Source organism: Akebia trifoliata, chromosome 8 (assembly GCF_017979445.1).
Source record: "Akebia trifoliata isolate Shusen 1 chromosome 8, ASM1797944v1, whole genome shotgun sequence".
NCBI lineage: Eukaryota > Viridiplantae > Streptophyta > Magnoliopsida > Ranunculales > Lardizabalaceae > Akebia > Akebia trifoliata.
The window spans coordinates 51,088,898-51,109,354 of NC_141382.1; the positions used below are offsets into that span (position 1 = coordinate 51,088,898).

Here is a 20,457-nt window from a genome sequence, read left to right on the forward strand (position 1 = left end):
GAAAATGAATTTCCATTTCCATGTGCAATCAAACACTTGAAAAATGTCATTTTCCATAGAAATTGATTTTCCATGGAAATTGATTTTCCACCATATTTTCCATGTGCAATCAACACATACCCTTAGCGTGTGTGTGTTGGCGATGCGCATCATATGTGTTTCACACACATGCATGGACCAGACCAGACTCGGGAATTAACTTAATTTAGTTTTTTGTTGAAATTTTATTTTAAAGAATCTAAACCAACATCTGTGGGAAACCCAATTCGATAATGCCCTGTTTGTGGTGTCCGTACAAGTCTTTTGTGTTTGAGAGACACGAATAAGGGGGTTTATGACTGTTTGAACAACCACATCCCTTATATTTAATTTCATTAATCTCTCAATTCTTTCAGATTCAGTTTTCTCAACAAATACTCTTTTATTCACAACCTATTGTCAACTACTCACCATTATAATTGCATTATATTGTTTAGGAGAGCACACAATTAAATTCGTTGTTTCGTTCAAATTGTAGTATCCCTTTAGAGCGTGGGTTATTGTATCTTGAAAAGTGGATGCCTACAAAATTACGATACCTTAACAGGGGTGATTTTTTTTTACTTTAGGACCATGCATTCATGTATGTCTCAACCATTCAATTTAGTTAAAATATATTTTTGTTACATCCAAATCCAAAATTTGAATTTTTCTCAATACCTACATTAAAAGCATATGAATGTCTTTAGAATTGAAATTGTCGATGAATTACATAGGTCTCACAACCCAATACAGGTGATAACTAGACCATGAATTACTATGTTATTTTTGGATATCCATGAAGAAGACTAGAGTATGAATCGATGTTAAAAAATTGAAAACTGAAATTTTATAGACAATCAAATTCTATATTTCTCTGTTAATAATCATTTTTTTAAATAATCAATTCTAATGAGAATAATTGGCAAACGGTACCTTGGTTTTATAGCGTAAATCGATTTAGGTGAGCGAGGACAGCACTTGCACTCACGTTAATCGATTCAAGTCCCTCGCAATTGTTCGAGAGCCCCTTGTCTGGTGAACCCATACTTCACAGAGCAGTCTCTAGTCTACTTGTCACCGAGTCTTCGAAACTTCTTTTCCCCGACTTCTCTCTCTCCCCTAAATCCGTCTTCCCGCCATTAAAGCCTCTCCAATTTTCGAGGTTTTCGACAGAGAAGAGATGGATCTCAGATCCAGATCCCATGCTACGAGGTTGATCTTCTCTCTATATCTGATCGCTCTACTTCTTTTGGTAAGCACTCTTCGAAGTCTATATAGTCGAAAACCCTCGTTTTTTCCTCTCTACTTCTGTTGTTTTCTGTCTATTTTCCTTGTAATTCTCCATAGTTTTGATTATTTTCTGTTTTTGGTGATCTTCTGATACCTGTAATTTTGTATCCAATTGGATATTAAGTTCAAAAGACGAAATTGTTGCTTATTTTTCTCTATCAACTGGTTATTCGATCATATTTTGTATGATTCATTTGAAGTTTAGTTGTTTGGTAATATCCAATTATCAGCTGAAATTTACTCGTAGAACCCTTGAGAAACACCTTCAAACTGAATCTAGAAGCAGTTGGAGACCAATTGAAACGATGCACATTAGAGCCCGCCCAATCCCTGTTGAATTCAGTTCCCTCTAAATCCAATAGAAATTTTGACTATTGAGTGTGTGTAAACGATCGTAATGTCCAAAGAAGAATCTTAAAATTTGCTGCATCCTGTATTTCACACTTAGATTTTTGAGAGAGGTAGATTGCACTATCGAGATCTGCCGATAGTGGTGTAAGAAATGATGAACGTCCAACCCAAAAAATGATTGAATGAGATCGCTTCCTCCCCACATTCAACTGTTTCTTCCTTAGCAGCTTCTCACCACTCCGTAGAAGGCGAGGAGATCAATCCAAGATTTGATTCAGAGCGGGTTGTGCGGAAATGGTTAGCGAAGCATGAGATTCATCCTCTTTTCCCCACTGCTCACCTAAACCACTATTTCTTTCCTCTCTTCCGGCGCTGTCGGCAAGGGATGGATATTCAATCCCAGAGGATCCGGGGGTGGACTTCGACGAGGGGATGGGATGACAGGCACTGGTCACGGGGAGGCAATCTCACTCCTAATCGCGTGATGAAGCAGAAGAGGGTCAATGTAATATGAGTAGCGGACCATAAAAAGGAGGGATTTGGTTCCAGCACTATTTTAACATTTTTTATTCACTAAGAAATGATGTACTTGCTCTATAGCTTGGTTCTTTGGGGATTTAAGTGGATATTGAGAGTTTGTTAGACCTGACTACGGCACCCACAATCCTTAAAGAGGTACATTACATCCGTCAGTGGTAAGGATTAAAAAAATGTCGACCTTTTCTCTGTGTACCAACAGTGTGATTTGAAGATAGTGTGTTGAACTCAACTACTCATGGAATCAGGCTCTCAACTATGAAACCTATAAGCTTTACAGGAAATCATGAAGTTTATATAGTGGCATGATTTGTTTTAGTTGATGCACAGAGTCTTTTCTTTGACTAATCGAGGCTCCTACGTTAGGACATTCAGATGTGTCTGTCTTCATTTGAGAAGTCTAAACAATGACAGTGAATTATTTAAATATGATACGTTTTACTGATAGCTGGATAATGTTTTTCAGTTCTTAGCTGCCGGGTCATATGGATCTTCATTGGGATCTCGTCGAATTGGGAGATCATCAGTATTTTCCTTATTCAACCTTAAAGAGAAGAGTCGATTTTGGAGTGAATCTGTTATGCATTCTGGTAAGTCAATTTCATGGATCTATGACATTTTCTAATTTTCCATTTCTCATTAATGGTTGTATTGTGGTCATGGGCTTATCAGTTTTAAGTTAAGTCCAAGTTCCCATCATTCAAAATGTTCTTTTATATTAGTAACATAAACAATAAGACATGATTAACTGATGTATGGTTTTGATGTGACCCTATTTCGTGGAATAAAGACATCTTGCATTATCTTACCGCATGTTTTTTTTTTTTTAAACCATTGACTTGTTCTTTATGTGTGCCTATGCATGCATGTCGTGTGTGAATTCATTTGGGTCTGTGGGTGGGTGGTAGAGTGGTAGGTATGTTTATCAGTGTATCTACTTGTGTGCATGTGTGTACGTATTCATATTTAGGAGTTTATCGATTATGCCCATTTTCCTATCAAAATTGGATGGATTTTCATCCCAATATCTTTACTGATACCTTCCATTTTTCAGACTTTAACGACCTGGAATCTTCTAGCCCTGGCAAAATGGGTGTTTTCAACTACACAAAGGCAGGTAACATGTGTATTGCAATTCTTTTTCTTTGATAAACATGGTTATTGAAGAACAAGAAGCATGAAAAAGATGAGATCATTTTGAATAGATGTTGTGCTTATGGCTTTGCCATTATTTGTATACTATGCTTATGCATCATCAAACTAAGCATGCTCTATTTTATCACAGTTGGAACTAATATGTACTTGATGTCTGCACACACATCTTCTGATTTATGAAGGAAAGAAACAACTGTGTCTGTGAGGGCAAAGCTAGTGACTCTCAATCCATCTTTATCTCAATTTTGGGTTTGGTTTTTTTTTTTGGTTGAAAATTTGCAAGGAGTTCAGGTGTGTATTTTATGAAGATTTCATAGGCAATTGGGAGAGGGTGTGTTATATCAATTTCAGTTAATCTTGTTGTATCTGCTGTGCTTGATCGGTCATCTTGCCCGGCCTTGTTTTTTAATAAAATCTTTTGCTTATAAAAAAAATATGATTTATGAAGAAGTCTCATATTAGATTTTGGGCCTAATGGTTCTTCAACTAGTGTTGTTTATGGTTTGAATGATTATATTCTTTGAAGCTTGGTCATGGATGTATGCCAACATTAAAAATGGACTTGATGATAGTGAGACAAGAAAATAGGATGGTGAAACAAGGGAATAACTTTTCTTTAATGATGGCCCAGATTATTTCATCATCTTTAAAGTATTATCCCAAAACATATGGGATCAGTTGAGATAATCTTGTTCCTCCATTCATTGTATCCAAAGCATATGTTACTTCAATCCAGGCGTCCTTGTATATGCTGTCACTACCTTAATTCCCACCCTTCTTGGGTTTCCTCTCAACCTTTTAGAATCTTCAACTTGCACATGCCTTCTAGTTGGTGTTGTCGTTAATCTTCATTGCAAATGACCAAACTGTCCCAAATCGACTTTCCTGTAATTTATCAACTTGTGGGGCTAATCCTACATTTCCAAAACATATTTATTTATAATCTTACCTGTCTTAATCTTGTTCTACTCTTCCATCTCACCATCTTCATCTTTTTTGCATTCTTTTATTGATGATGTTGTTTCTTGATTACTTAAAATTCAATCCCATAAAGAATAGCCATTTTTATTGTTGTTTTATAAATATTTTCTTTTAATTTCATTGTTATGCATTAGTCACTTATCATTTTGGAAGCACACTTCACCTAAACCACCTACCTCTAAATTTATGGGTAACACACTCTTCAAAATCTTTCCATTATAGCGGATGATATAACCAAGATAATGGAAATGGTTGCTCCCAGGTTTAAGCTTTTATTGGTGTATTCTCTCTTTGTCCTGGCTAAAGTCACACTGTACGGATTGTGGCAATGTAAGGATTTCTTTGTGTTGATTTTGTACTTTCACCTTGCCCCTTAAAATGGATGGTCTGGAACTTCATTTCTGAGCGTAAATGTTACGTCCAACGATGTACCTATTCGTGTGCTTTCTAATAATCGTGTGATTTGTCATTCATCCGGAAAAGAAAATTTCTATGTGGCTTAGTGCTGTGACTGGAATTTGTGGTGCTTGGGCTTGTTTTTAGTGTATTTTGTTCCTCTGCTGGTCATCTTGACCTGCTTTCTTTTCTAATACATTTTTCATACCAAAAAAAGAAGAAAAAAATATCCAATAGGTGCGTCATACACCCCATAAAGTGAAACGAAAGATTTAGTAACAATGGGACAAGATGTTTATGAACACCCATATGTCTCGGGCTCAAGGGTATCACTCATGGGGAGGGAATTTGTTACTTTCATCAATTATTCAAATTATGTAAAATCAAGGGTTAACATTGATTAACTTCTGGCCCTTTTTGATAAGACTATTTTCAATAATTTAAAGCGTTATTCAGTCCCAACTTATAGTCTATTGTATAATACTTGTGTTTGAAGGGAAGCAAGGGATCAATCTACGACATCTTCATGAGTATCAAAGCTCACACGTTCCTTTGTTCAAAGATGCACGTGAAATTCCAGGGGTTTTCATCGAGGACTTTGTTTTTAAATAGGATAGTTTGATCTTTGGATCTTATTTGTATGTAGCTTTGTTGTGTTTTTTCTATTTGTGTCTTGGTATGTTTCACCTACTTGCTGATTTTTCTTCTATAAAATTTCCTTATTTACTAGTAAGAAATAGGAAAATCCATTGGTTTTACTTAGGTTTTAACTTCTTAGCACAATAGATTGAATACTTAGTTGTTTCCACCATTAATTTATGTGTTAAAGCCTAGTTTTTTCAGGATGAATCAAATTTTAGTCAGTACTAATTTGAACTGGGTGGTGATTAGGTCCTTTGAAGCATCTTGATTCTTTTGATCTTTTATCTCAGGTAACATTGCAAATTACATGAAGCTCTCGGAAGTTGATTCTATGTACATTCCAGTCCCTGTGAATTTCATTTTCATAGGATTTGAGGGAAATGGGAACCAGGGTAATGATACTGTTTTTCAACATCAAGTTCTGTTTGTTGGTTTAATCTTTTGTATCTATCTGATTGTGTGTGTTTGTTTTATGTCTTTTTTTAATGGTTTTGTTTGTCACATTTTCTTTAGAATTCAAGCTTGGTCCTGAAGAATTGGAGCGCTGGTTCACAAAAATTGATCACATTTTTGAACATACGCGAGTTCCACCTATTGGAGAGACTCTCAGTCCATTTTACAAAGTTACCATAGATAAAGGACATACTCCTTATCTTCCTACTGTCAGTCACATAAATTACAAGTAACTTTTTTCTGCTTCTTGCTCTTCTTTTTAGTTCAAAAGCTAGATTGGCTTATTCCGCACATGATACATTTTTTAGTTCTGATTCCTAGGAAACTTGGTGCACTTTTTCTTGATTACTATTGTTGATATGCCTGTGTGCAGTTTCTCTGTTCATGCCATACAAATGGGAGAAAAGGTTACTTCTGTTTTTGAGCATGCCATTAAGGTCCTATCGCGCAAGGATAATATATCTGATACCAGGTAAAATATTACATCAGCCCTGATCTCAGACTGTTTGTGCATATGGAGTTTGGCATACTATTGAGGTGAATCTGCGTACATAGTGACATGGGCACATCTCAATGGTTTGTCCTATTCCATTAAGCAGGGACCTTTATCTTATTTGATTTTGGGGATAAAAGGCAGTTTTATGTTGATATTGGAATTCATTGATATACTAATGGTTTTCAGAGATCCTAGGTAAGCCCCCATGCATTTGATATGCTAATTGCCTAGGCGCCTATGCGCTCAACTAGTGAACATTCCATCCATATAAATGATGATTTTGGGTTTTACCTGTTAGTCTGTTATATTATATATGATATTACTTGTTCATTAACTCGATCTTAATCATTTAATGTTAGAATACTAACCAAGCAAGCCCTTTGAATGGTCGATAACCATGATCGATGGTCCTCAAACAACCTAAGTACACTATGTATAACCGTAAATACTCAATTTCAGTGGTTTTATATCATTTCTGTGGAAAAAAGAAGAAGATAAACACATGCTTGATTGACTTGCTCTTCTCTATTAAAATAAGAAAGCCTAAATCAGATGTGATGTTGATTGCTCGATTAATTTAATCAATCTATGAACGGGCCAAAATATGAAGGAACGTAACTAGACTGAAGTTATGGTTCATGATAGAGTTAAATGGTCAAATAGGATTCATCTTTGGGATGAGGTGTAGACAATGATGAATGGCAAGACTAAAAGAATAACTTTGCAAGAAGGCTTTATCAAATAGAAGGCTAAAAATCTTAAACCTTTTTATAATATTTTGTAATTAACATTTGGCCCCTTATGTACTATCTGTAAGTCTGGCTGAAAATCTTGCTTAGTTGTCTGTAGCGAGTATTTGGCTTGGGCTCAACCCGCTCTACTACTCACCCTTGTAAATGTGCCTAGATCTAGGGCTTTCAATGGGTGAGTTCGGGCTGGGTTTGGATGAGCCCTAAAGAGGCGGGGTTGTACCTTAGATTAGCCCTAAACCCTTATTGGGTCTAAATCGACTAAGCTAAGCATAACCCTGACGGTTTGGGTTAGACTCGGATTATTTTTGAATTTTATAAACACATTAAATTCATGCACCTTTGAAGTTGTTTGGAATTGTTTGATGCTACTTTTCATCAAAATAAGCCTCTAATCTCTACTGTAGTTAAAAAAAAATGTTAGAACTAAGAGTAAATTTGTTATTTTATGATGTTGTGGTTATTTTTTGTTACAAAATCATAAATTTAATTACATATGACAACTATATAGTAAAGCACAACTTAGTTGGTACAGTTGTGAGACACAAACCTTTGTGTGGGATCCACTTTAACCACTTTATTGATTTTCTATTTACGCCCTCAACTTTATTTTCACTTCTCTAACGTTATTATATTTCATCTTTTACCCCTTTTAACCTATTTTATTGTTTTTCATTTTTTACCCATTTAACTTCAAAATTCTTTAATTATACCTTTCCAACTTTATTTATTTCACTTTTATGCTGTTAACCCTCCCATCAAGCTATAGTTTTGTGGGATTCACTTTATTTCTTTTACATTTCACCCCCTATAACTTTATTACATTTCCTCTCTTACCCCTTTAACCCACTTTATTGTTTTTCATCTTTTACCCCTTTAACCTTAAAAATTTATGGTAATACCCCAAATGCAATTAGGCTTGACCCAAACCCACTAATTTTGTGTCATGCTAAAATTGCCACCACCTATTCCAACTTTATGTTTTTTGTTTTTACCACCTATTTTAGTACATATATACAATATAGTAGTGGGCTGGGTCATGTTGGGCATTATTAAGCCCTAGCCCGGTCCAAATGTATTTGTTGGAAAGTTTTGAGCCTGAGCTTCCTTTGCGGGCTCAAAAGCAAGGCCCTAAACCTTGTTTTTCAGGCTGGACCAGGCTGGATGAGTGGGGTAGCGGGCCAAATTGACATCCCTACCTAGATCTCATGTTTATTGACACTGCATCAAATGATGGACCTACATTTACATAATATATGACTACCTTTTATGGTTTTCTTTTAATAGATGATTTTGATTGTTTATGAAACAATCAATCTACACATTTTGTATGGCTTAACTTTTACAGTTTTACTGGATTTTGCATTCCCATGCTTAGATTTAAATCTTTCAGTTTGCTAACATGCTTAGTGATTCCTACATGCAAGTTAGGTTGAATATCCCTTCAAATGCTTCTATTAATTTCTTTTGATGTTCGTGCTTACAGGGATGATGAAAATGTTCTTTGGCAAGTAGATGTCGATGCTATGGAGTTGCTTTTCACAAGTCTTATTGACTATCTTCAACTTGAGGATGCATATAACCTTTTTATCTTGAATCCCAAGCATGAAATTAAAAGTGCTAAATATGGCTATCGGTAGGTGTTCTAATAAGGAACTTTATAATGATTTTCTGATCCAAACAAGTAATGCACTTGTATCATCTTAACGTCCTAAGCTTTTAGAAGTTGTATTCAGTTTGAAGATGATCTTGTTGTTGTTAGAGACTATAGTCTGATAAGACTGAGAAGCATAATATTTTCAATAAAGCACCTCAAAACTCTTTTACGTGAAGTGATCATCCTTTTTCATCTGGGCTTGGGATTGGTACCACAAGCCTAATCTATACTCAGGCAGAGATGAAAACACAGGATGGGTTATAAACTTAATGAACGCTTGCCTTGACTTAGATGTGGCTCGAAATAGAGTTGAATGGTGAAGTAGGATCCTTATCAACCCAGTATTTGCGATAAGGTCTGGATGATGGTGCATAATTATTAGAGGATTGCAGTTTATCCATATCCTCCATGATTTAGGAGTGGCTCAATCAAAGGTTTCCTACATTAGGTCATGCTCTTGGTGGTCTTTATGCATATGAATATGTTTATGTTTCAGACGAATAGGTCAAGTTTTCGAATATAATAAAGATTGTCTTTTGGTTGTCTGTATTCAACAACCATAGCTTGCCTTTTCTTTGTAGTTGTGATCTATTTGATAATATTTTTTCTCTCTCATTTCCCCGTAATGAAGTTCTGTACTTGTTTGCAGGAGAGGGTTATCTGATTCGGAAATAAGTTTTCTTAAAGAGGTAGTTTCCAGTTTACTTGGTTCAAAGTTTGTTTTTTTGCATCTCATTTTCTTTTGGTTGTTCATTCCTTTGAGGATGGGTATCCTGTTAAGAAAGTATGCCACCTTTATAGTTTTATTGGACTTTTTTGGTCAGTCTGTGTAGTTAAGGCTTCGCATGGGAAAAATCTATGCGAGTGTTTCATCTATCTGGGACTTCTTGAGCTAAAACAGAGTCTAGGCTGGCACTAGTACAAAACATTCACTAGGTACCAAGGGCGCCGGGCGTTTAAGTGTTTGCATAGGCTATACATATAAAATCAAACTTACATGTTTATAACACATTAATAAAAAATAAATGTGTATGGAACTATTGATATAGAGGTTATTTCTTCTTCTTATTCTTATTATTAATCTCGTCTATTGTTCAGTTGATGTACACTATGTCACCGTAGACATGGATTTACGATTCGGTTGTCTTTTCAATTTGAAAATAAATTTCCACATTTACCACTCTGTAAAATTCTATAAATCCAGTTTGATTTGGTTATCCAAATAGATGTCTAAAGTTGGTACCTCTTTGTTTATGCACCTTCTAAATCAATCGATAAATATATTTCTTTTCCAATTATTTATCTCTTTATTGTTAGTGAACTAAATAAGAGATGATTTTTCCATTAAATTTCTGCCTATTTTGTAGAATTTTTTGTATCTGGTGCTCTGGGATGAAGTAAAAAGGGTTAAATGAAACTGGAAGAGATAAAATTCATTGGAAAAATCAAATCCCATAAATAAATAGCGAAATGATTGATCCCCTCTCTTGAGGAACCCCTATACCCAAGGCATCACCTAACTCTTCTGATATCAGTCAGGCATCACTTGCACTTATTACTGTGTCACTTTGTTTGTCTTTCTCTAGATGTTTTATCCTTGTCCAGACTCTATACTTACTCACTGAGCTTTGTTATTACAGAATAAGAGCTTGCAAGAGAAAATTCTTCAGTCAGGAAGCATCCAAGAAAGTGTTCTTGGTAGGTAGCAACTTTTGTTTATTTTTCTTCTTTTATCTCAGGAATGGTGGGGTGGCATACTCATTAGTTCATAAGTTGTCTACAGATGAGGTTACTAATAAATCAGTAAGAAATTCTCTTTTCAGCTCTTAACAAGATTAAAAGACCTCTATATGAAAAGCATCCTATGACAAAGTTTGCTTGGACAACCACTGAGGATATTGATACAGTAAGTATTCATTCTGTTTCTAGAACTCGTGAAAATTGTAAATCATATTTTTCAAGAGTTCAAGTTAAAATCAACTTTCTTTTTGATGGCTTTTAAAATAACTATTTCAACTGTCCATGAGATTTACTTCAATTGTATCCAATTAATTCATCTTTTTGGTAAGCAATTTTATTCATTCATATGCTAAACATATAGTAACAGTTAGAACTCATTTGGAAATGCCTGGCTGCACAAAATGAACTCCGGAATTTGAAGCTTTAATGGTTTAAATGTACAATTTTGAAGGCTTTTATGTGCCATTGTATGCTGCCCAGGTAGAATGGTCAAACATCTGCCTAGATGCTTTGAATAATGTTGAGAAGTTATATCAAGGAAAGGCTGCTGTTGATATCCTGCATAGCAAACTTGTACAGGTATTCAGTCACTTGGCAATTTTCCTGGTCATAAATCATAAACCTTGCAGGGCTGAGATTAAACTAAATTTTGTTTCATTATATTTCCTTATTTTTATTTTTGTACTTCAAGTTAAAGAATGGGAAGAACGAAGATATGAAGCTCCTCCTGGAAAAAGAATTAAAACGTGGGGAATTAGTCGGTCTTCACACTGAATGTCTCACAGACACATGGATAGGAAGAGATAGGTTCTCTCTCTCTCTCTCTCTCTCTCTCTCTTGTCAGCACGTCTTTGAGGCTTAGGTATTATTTTTGTATCAGGTGGGCATTTATCGATTTGAGCGCCGGCCCTTTCTCATGGGGTCCTTCTGTTGGAGGAGAAGGTGTGCGCACAGAACTTAGCTTGCCAAATGTGGAGAAAACCATTGGTTCAGTACAAGGTACTATTTCATAGCTATTCTTGTATTTTCATGCAATTTGTGTTGTCCTCTGCAGAATGCATGGCTCCAGAACTTATCAGTTGGTTGCATTAGCACTTACCCAGTTTCTAATGTTATATTGGTACTGATTGACATTAATAAGATGCAAATTGAACTGATGTAACATTTAACAAGGGAATAGCATGTAATGTTGCTTGAGTAAAACAGGTTACAGTTTATTTTGAAGTATTTCTGGAGCAAGGATGAGTTTATGGGGTTTGAGAACTGAGACGTCAACCCAGATGAATCATTGCCAACTTTTTGTTTGTGCCAGACATACTATTATAGACAGCCACTTGTGATATGTTTGTTTAATTTTAAAACGAATATGCTTTACCTAGTTTGGAAGCCTTTGAAGCCTTCCTCTTTCAGTCTATTTCATTCTCATCTAATTGATGTTTCAATGACCTGTAAGTCGGCATTAACTATCTTGATTAGTAAGAAAATAAGCTTTTCATTGCTATCATCTGTTTCTGCCTCATGTAATTGATGCTTCCACAACTTTCCAAATTGGTGATAAATATTGATCACTAATAAATGTATCTTTTCATTACGGTCATCGACTACCCCATGGATCGCTATATGTATATATATCTTTTATATGTCAATGAACATCATGATAGCATATCAGCATATCTGTGAGGATGTTAATTTATCATTTTGCTGTATTGACGTTTTTCTGTTTATGACATCGACTCTTTCTGCAGTAGCATTAACTCATAATTTCTTTGTGTCTTTCAGAAATTACGGAAGATGAAGCTGAAGATCATTTGCAAGGTGCAATCCAGGAAAGGTTTGCAGTTTTGGGTGATGTATGTCCTCTATCTTCTTTCACTTCTGTAATTTTGGTAGGACCAACTATACACTGATGGAATAATGCTGAAAGTTCTTCAACATTGGGCTTCAATTTATGGAGTGGACGGTTCTTAATTTTTATTGAGAAGTAGTTGGAAATTGCACATCATAAAGCTATGATTAAAGGTTTCCTTGTCAAAGGGTTCTTTAACAGATTAGGATGAAAGCTTTTTTGGAGTTCTAGATTTTGTTAGTATCTAAAAGAGTCAAAGTTGCTATTTTGGTTTGATAACAAAAGAGTGCAGGTGGGAGCACGATTACCTCTTTCTTTATGTTCTTTCTACAGTAGCACCATGATTAGGGACATTACAGTTTTTCCGGCTTTAAAGATTCAGGAGCTTTGGTTCTTTGCAAAATGAGTTGTTCCTTTTGGAGGGCAGCACGGGACAAAATCCTCACATGAACTGCTTGAATCCTACTGGAGTTTGCAATGTAATGTCTGTGCAATGCTCAATGGCAATACGTTACCATCTTCACTCTAGTTGTGGATTCACCAGGAAGATTCTTAGATACATCCTTATTTTTTTGGACTTAAGTGGATTTTCCCAAGCATAGAGGACATAATTACTGATTAGTCAACTAGTCTTTTAATCACTATGGGTAGAGGATTATCGGAGATTGTCTCACTTGCCTACCTTGCAGAAAAAAAATATGGGTAGCTTTAAGCAAAGGAAAAAGTGGGAAAGGTTGTTTTCAAGAACTTCAAATTTAAAGAGCCATTAGGGCTGCTATTTTGTGAAAATTTGATGGATTTGGAACAACTGATTTTATAAGTATGAAAGCCATTTGTGTTTAGAAAATCCATTGTGGCACTCAAAAAAAAAAACAAAAGGGAGATCTTCTAGATGAATTGAAGTTGACCTGCCCTCAAACCGTATGAAGATGATATTCTCCTTCTTGTTTTTTTTTTTTAATTTCTGGGAAATTTATTTACTTTTGGCTGCACTTTCCTGGTTTACTCAAGTGTGCTTTTAAACAATGCAGAAAGATCATCAGGCCATTGATATTCTTTTAGCAGAGATTGATATATATGAGCTTTTTGCATTCAAACACTGCAAGGGAAGAAAAGCTAAGCTTGCTCTTTGTGAAGGTAATCTCTAATTCTCTATTGTCATACTTATGTGAGCTTGATTTGCTGGGAAGTTCACTTAGGGGGTGTTCGGTTGCAGCTGTAGCTCTGTCCTGGATAGACTAAATCCAGGAAAGAACTATCCATTGTTTTGCCTGGATTAGGGTTGTAAAATATACTAATCCTTGGAAAATAATTTTATGCATTTTTTCATCTTTTTGGTTGCTAAGCATGGTCCTTCTTCCCTCTGTCATAATAGCTTTTCTATCACACAAAAACCCACATGCAAAAATGCTCAAATAGCCTAAGTTCATGAAGTAAATTTCATAATGCTCATAATGTGTGTGTGTGTGTTCCTGTGCGGATGTGGGCTACTTACACACCATACCCTCACTTATACAAGTATCACGCCGCTGCTCAAAGAACATAAACTGGTTGGTGGGACCACCTTTGAGGAGTTGAAAATAAATGGTGTGATGATTGCTTTCATCCCTTTGATATACCTTTCTTGGAGTATTGATGATATTTATTCGTATTCTCCAAGAATGCTAAAGATAGGACAATGACAATCATATGATATGTTCGAAATTCCTGGCATAGGAGATTCCTGGATGGGTTTTGACGTATGAATCCATAATAATATGTTACTTTTGAACCTTCCTTGTTGTCTACATAGCTGTCCACTGTAGGTCTAGCTGATTACTTGCTCTGATTCCTCAATATGTTCCATTTGATATTTTAATATCCAAGACTCTCAGTAGATCATTTTATAAAAGCCTCAGTTTATGTCTCACCGATTACTTTCTCTGATATTCTAATGGGCTCCACATGTTCATGTCGGCCTTTTCCTTCTGCTAATAGATCTGCTTTTACCGATAAAAAAATGTTGGAATAAAAAAATTTGCGAAGGCATTTTGTATGTCAATTTTGACTTTCATATTATATACATTTCAGAGCTTGATGAGAGAATGCGAGATTTGAAAAATGAGCTTGAGTCTTTTGAGGGTGAGGAGTATGATGAAGGTCATAAGAAAAAGGCTAACGAGGCATTAAAACGAATGGAAAACTGGAATTTGTTCAGTGATACTTATGAGGTATGATTTCGAATAATTTTTCAAATGGTTTGTAGTGGAAATGGGACTTATCACTGCAATACTTTACTATTGGTTTTGATGAATAGCGACGATAAAACACGATTTTTGATCAAGCTTAACTATATAATGATTTTAATACTGCTTAGACGTTTTAACGTTTCATCATGACTAATGTTCCTATTCAGGAGTTCCAAAACTACACTGTTGCACGTGATACTTTCCTTGCTCATCTAGGTGCTGCACTGTGGGGGTCTATGAGGCACATTATCTCGCCATCAATTGCTGATGGGGCATATCATTACTATGAGAAGATATCATTTCAGTTGTTTTTCATCACACAGGAGGTATAATATTTGTTTATAAGTTGAGAGGTCTCATAATTCAGAAATCTTTTTCACTGTAGTCTTGTTTGTGCAGAAAGTCAGAAATGTTAAACAGCTACCTGTGGATCTCACAGCTCTCATGAACGGGCTTTCCTCTTTGTTGTTACCATCTCAAAAAGCTATGTTTAGTCAACATCTGTATGTATTCTGCATTGCTTGTTCACTATGCCGCATATTTCTGTATTCTGCATTGTTTAGTCTATATCATTTGTTACTCATATGTCCTCAAAAGTCCCTTTGCACAGTAGGATACTAGGTAAAGTTTGGTTGCTTTTTACCTATAAAAAAAGAAGTTTGGTCGCTTTTTTAGTAACCTTGTAGTTTCGGTTTTTCATGTTTTAATTTGATACAACAGCCAGTTACTTATTGAATTTTCTGTTGGCCTTTTGATTTCATGGGCGAACTAAGGAAAAAGAAGAGAGCAATGTACCCTTATAATTGATAATTTCATGTATGACTCCATATTGTATTGATGATGGTGAGTTTGTAGGATGACACTTTCAGAAGATCCAGCTTTGGCAATGGCCTTTTCAGTGGCACGGCGGGCAGCAGCTGTTCCACTATTGCTAGTCAATGGGACATACAGAACAACTATCCATTCCTATCTCGACTCCTCCATTCTCCAACATCAGTTGCAAAGGCTGAATGAGCATGGTTCACTTAGAGGTACCCGGCTATAAATTTCTCACACCCTTTTCCTTTTCTGCCATTTCTATTTTTTACTCTTATTTGTGTGGGGGGTTGGTTGTACTAGTAGCCTCTTCTCACAAACATGAGATGATTGCTAGTCAGATGAGTCCTTGAGTTACACTTGTGTAAAGTATGTACAACTCATGAAGTGATGCGACTCATTGGTAGCCATTGAAAGTCACTGTGATATAGTTGTTTTTAGACCATGATGATCTCTATTCGGCCTAGTTGCTGCAAATCTCATGTCTTGGAATTCAAGCTTTGTTATTTTTCTTTGATAATGCAGGAACACATGCACATACCAGATCTACTCTGGAAGTTCCCGTATTTTGGTTTATACATAGTGATCCTCTATTAGTTGACAAGCATTATCAGGCAAAGGCGCTTTCTGACATGGTCATTGTTGTCCAGTCGGAACTATCATCATGGGAAAGCCATCTGCAGTGTAATGGGCGGTCTCTTTTGTGGGACTTGAGGTTGATATTTTGAGCATTTAGGGTCTAATCTTTAATACCTTAACATTTAGTGATTTTTAACTTTGATCATTCAGAATTTAGCTTAATGTTGGTCATAATTTTTGGCTAAATTGGGCTAAATGGTTCTGGACGAATTGGGTTGAGCTTTACACAGTTCACCCATGACTTTTAAGTGAATCCATTTTGTTGCTCACTGATCATATGATATCAAAGACCATATTATCCAAATCTGTTGGGTTTTACAGGAAAAAATTAACTCTATTTTGTTTTTCATTGTGTTTCATGATGTAAAAAATCAGTGTTTTCCAAACTTAATGGATAATGACAAATATGGAGACCAGTGTTTTTTTTTGACATATTGCATTTCTTTTTCACAGGAAACCAATAAAAGCTGCCTTAGCTGCTGCTGCTGAACATCTCGCCGGTTTGCTCCCCCTTCACCTGGTTTACAGTCAAGCCCATGAAACAGCGATTGAGGTATGTTGAATATTCTGATGTCTTATTTGTCAGGGTTGTACCTTGGGTAACAAATACAATCTGGATGGAGATGTTGTTAACACACCCTCCCCCTCCTCTCTTTCTGGACCAGTTAAAAATGAATTTATTGAATAAAAAAGGTGTGGATTATGAGAATCATTCGCAAATACAAAAATGCCTGTAGGCATTTTTTGCCAACCTATCATCACAATCGTTGATACTGTGGAGTATGACCATTTACTTACTATAAACTTTCAATGATTAGTGTGGCGGTTGTCTTCTAGTCTCCAAGAGGCTGGACTTTACAAGGGACCCATAACCAAACTAGATATATTTTCTTTACTACAACCTGGCTCACAAAGTAGCTACAGAAAATCTTTAAACATTCTTAGTGGGTCATCTTCCCCACTTTATTCTATAGCAGTCTTACAACCGCCCCTGAGGAACCTTCAAAGTTCTACCTAACTCTTCTCGAATATTCTTTTCAGTGGGCCCAAGTGCAGTTTTCTGCACCAATAAACCTAGAATTTAATTCTCTGCATAGTTGACACTGGCTTGGGTATACTGATACCACGTGAGTCTTTTAGAACAGTAGCTCACTTGATGGTTGAGCACTAATGATTTCAAAAACCTGATTGAGTGACATTTACTCATGTTCAAAGTTTGTAGCTTCGTTCTTTCCAAAACCATCAACACAAAAACAAAAAAAGTACTCTGCAGTGTACCCTCCATCTCCACAACACAACGCATTTTTTTTTTTTGGCTGAAAACACCAGCAGACCGAGGTTGAAATAAGCACCATGGATTCCTTGGAATTTCTATTCATGGGCACTTATTAAGGACAATTTTTTTTTTCTATCAGAAAGCCCAGAAACATCAAAACAGATCCATATCACAATTTTTTTCCAGGTCATAAAGAATGGCATATATTTTGAAATGCATCACAGAGGACTTGAGAAAAGAAAATATTGATCCATCTCATGATCCTCCATTTTTATTTTATTTTTTTGAGGACATGTGTGGGATTCATTTTGGAGAAAGAAAATCATTTCTACTCCATGGAGTGACAAAAATCCTTCCCTTGCAGGCCCCAATAATAGGGGTTTTTTTTTTCATGAAATTTTGCTAAATTCTTTTTCCTTCATTTCATTTTCTTATGCCTTATGGTCTACTGTAATAAGCTTGTGTATTTACTGTTAAGCTTTAACTGCGTTACCTTCTATATTGCTAAGGCATGTGTTTCCTGCAATTTTATAGGACTGGGTATGGTCAGTTGGGTGCAACCCTTTATCCATCACTTCTCAAGGATGGCACATTTCACAGTTCCAGTCTGACACAATGGCTCGGAGCTATATCATCACAACACTTGAGGAATCGATACAACTTGTCAATTCAGCAGTTCATCTTCTACTCATGGAGCAGACAAGTATCCTTCCTACAATTTAGTACTATACCACATGGGAAGTGTTTTGGAACGTCTTTACATTTTTTCCATTTTAACTCATTTTTGGTGAAAGTGCAAACACTAAGTGGTACCATGGACCTGGGAGTACATGGAACTGTAATCATCAGAGGCATGCCATCATAAGGGGTGGGGATTGATGCCATCGTAGACCAAGGCAATGGATTTTATCGCCCGTGTCATATGGTATTATATTATCTGCATACCCCAGGACTATGGCATCCTTGTTTTTATGAGAATAATCCACCTTTTTCTTTTTATTGTTTTAAATTGGTACCCAAAGACTAATATATATTTTTTTAGCAAATGTTCGTACATTTTTTCCTCGAAGGCGCTGTTTGGTTTGTGGCATTCTTTTTTCTGGCAAATAATTTTGCATGTGAAATGTCATTTAGGGTGGTCTGCCTTCAATTATTTCTGTGGGAACAAAATTTCAGTCAAAGTAGACTTGACAAAAACCAGCTGCACTGACTTTTAAGTTCTTCCAATCCAAGGAGCGTGAGCTAGTGAACAAGTACAACTTAGTTACTGGCCTGTGGAGAAGAGTGAGTGCATTTCCTTGCTGTCTTGTGCCCTAAATATGCCTATCCTAATTCCAAGTTTCTTTTTATAAAATTCACCAATACAATATGGGTCTCTGGTTTCAGATCTCAACTATTACTGGAGAACTGCGATATATGGATGCCATGAGGCTGCTATCAGCTATGGAGGATGCATCCAAGGGGTTAGGCACTCAAACTGCTTTCTTGTTTCCCATTTGTTTTTAATGATTGTGGGGTGTATCATACTTTCTCAAATATGGGTTAAAGTGACACATAAGTGTACTGAGCTCTGTATAATGGTTGAGTTTGGGTCATCTATCACAAAAATAATGGTAATTTTTTTATTAGACGAAAGTTAGGGATTGAAGGCAGCACATACTACATGTCTGTGGCTCCAACACTGTTGGATGCCGAAATGCATGTGTCGGGGAAGACCACTTTATCCCAAGCCAATATGACATAATGCAGAGGTGTCCCAACAGTAGCAGTCCCTTTGGTGATCCGAAACAAGATCTGGTTGTAATGACCAATGGTCAAATTCTCCATTTTCGTAAATTTAACTTATGATGTATCACATGCTTTGTCAGGAAAGACCACATTATTCTTGGCTTTCCTGAAAGTAACTTGAATGATATTGTTTGGGAATGTTTCCGCATTTCCAAAAATAGGGACTAACCACATTTGTTGCCAAGTTTCAACATCACACATCCAATCTGGTCAATTTGTTCTGTTCTTCTTTTTCTTATCATGTACAACTCTCGCTACTTATGTAAAATAAATGTACTGCTGCCTAAAGTTAGATTTAGTTGGATTTGATCTTAAATTTATTCCATCTGTCTCATAGATGGTTGTGGTTTAATCCAAAAATTAAAAAGACTTATGGATGGATAATTTTGATAATCTATTTGATTATACATATCAATTGGGCCTTTTTCTGTATACATATGAACAAACTCACTCTCTTGCAGGTTTATGGATTCTGTAAATGCAACTATTGCCCTACTCCATCCAATTCACTGCACCAGAGAAAGGAAAGTTCAAGTAGAGTTTGACATGGCAACAATACCTGCATTCTTCGTTGTTTTTGGAATTCTCTGGTTTTTGTTGAGACCGAGAAGGCCCAAACCCAAAATCAATTGAATAAAACACTCAGAAGAAAATGAGGCCAAGGACAGGTACACTTTCTCCCAATTGTGGGGTGTTTTTGGAATTTTGTATGAGAGATGTATGGCTAACAAGAAAGTTATTGGATCAGACATCTCCTTTTACTGTCTTTGCTTGAGCTCTCTGTACTGTTACTAGTAATCTGGTGGCTGAGGGAAAAAGTAGAGAGTTATGTGGTCCATTCAGATGAGATGTCGTTGTCATGACCATTACACTTTCATGGTTTGGGCTTTTTTACTGTAATGGGATTATTTAAGCTCATAATTTACTTTCAACAGAAAAAGATAACTTGAAATTATATGGTACACATTGAAATGCAGGGGTTACTCTTGAGTTCCCCCTTCCCCACCCCACCAATTCTAGTTAATGAATTCTGAAGGTGAAACTTTGCAGTCACAAGTGACTGGTTCTATCTTTTCTCTATTATTTTTAAGCTGGAACAATCTTAGATGTGTTATTCTCATTACTTGGGCTGCAATGTATAGTTATTTTCTTTATCATGAATAAAATATAGATCAGTAGTGGGACACATGGTGTTAATGTGTGTGGAGTTGAGTTAGGTTTGCTGGACCTGCCAATGGGGGGGATAGGCCTTGTGGGTACTGTGTCCTCAAGGAGCTTCGAATCTCTGCTGTGTCATCTATGCTGCATGGTGTACGGTGTCAATATCCTGGGAATGCTCTGTGATGCGGTATCCTCATCAGCTCATTGCTTGTTGTAGACTCTTCAAAATTGTGCT

At 36.2% G+C, this 20,457-nt stretch overlaps 1 protein-coding gene across 3 annotated transcripts; it reads left to right on the forward strand.

The window, feature by feature from the left end:
* Nucleotides 1-1,002: 1,002 nt before the first annotated feature.
* Nucleotides 1,003-20,066, forward strand: LOC147397623 (uncharacterized). Of its 3 annotated transcripts, none has more exons than XM_086449466.1 (25): nucleotides 1,003-1,273; nucleotides 2,666-2,789; nucleotides 3,254-3,316; nucleotides 5,664-5,765; nucleotides 5,887-6,055; nucleotides 6,200-6,298; nucleotides 8,558-8,707; nucleotides 9,378-9,417; nucleotides 10,369-10,426; nucleotides 10,552-10,634; nucleotides 10,949-11,047; nucleotides 11,166-11,275; nucleotides 11,349-11,467; nucleotides 12,248-12,318; nucleotides 13,346-13,451; nucleotides 14,385-14,524; nucleotides 14,710-14,868; nucleotides 14,942-15,045; nucleotides 15,398-15,573; nucleotides 15,884-16,073; nucleotides 16,451-16,550; nucleotides 17,808-17,976; nucleotides 18,475-18,557; nucleotides 18,660-18,736; nucleotides 19,523-20,066. In XM_086449466.1, the coding sequence occupies exons 1-25, from the start codon at nucleotides 1,202-1,204 to the stop codon at nucleotides 19,692-19,694; spliced, it is 2,835 nt and encodes a 944-aa protein (XP_086305592.1). In that variant the 5' UTR covers nucleotides 1,003-1,201; the 3' UTR covers nucleotides 19,695-20,066. The 3 variants fall into 3 exon arrangements, with proteins under 3 accessions (XP_086305592.1, XP_086305591.1, XP_086305594.1); XM_086449465.1 differs by having other exon boundaries at nucleotides 1,004-1,273; nucleotides 11,160-11,275; XM_086449468.1 differs by lacking the exon at nucleotides 1,003-1,273 and having other exon boundaries at nucleotides 2,709-2,789; nucleotides 3,254-3,312; nucleotides 11,160-11,275.
* Nucleotides 20,067-20,457: the final 391 nt, after the last annotated feature.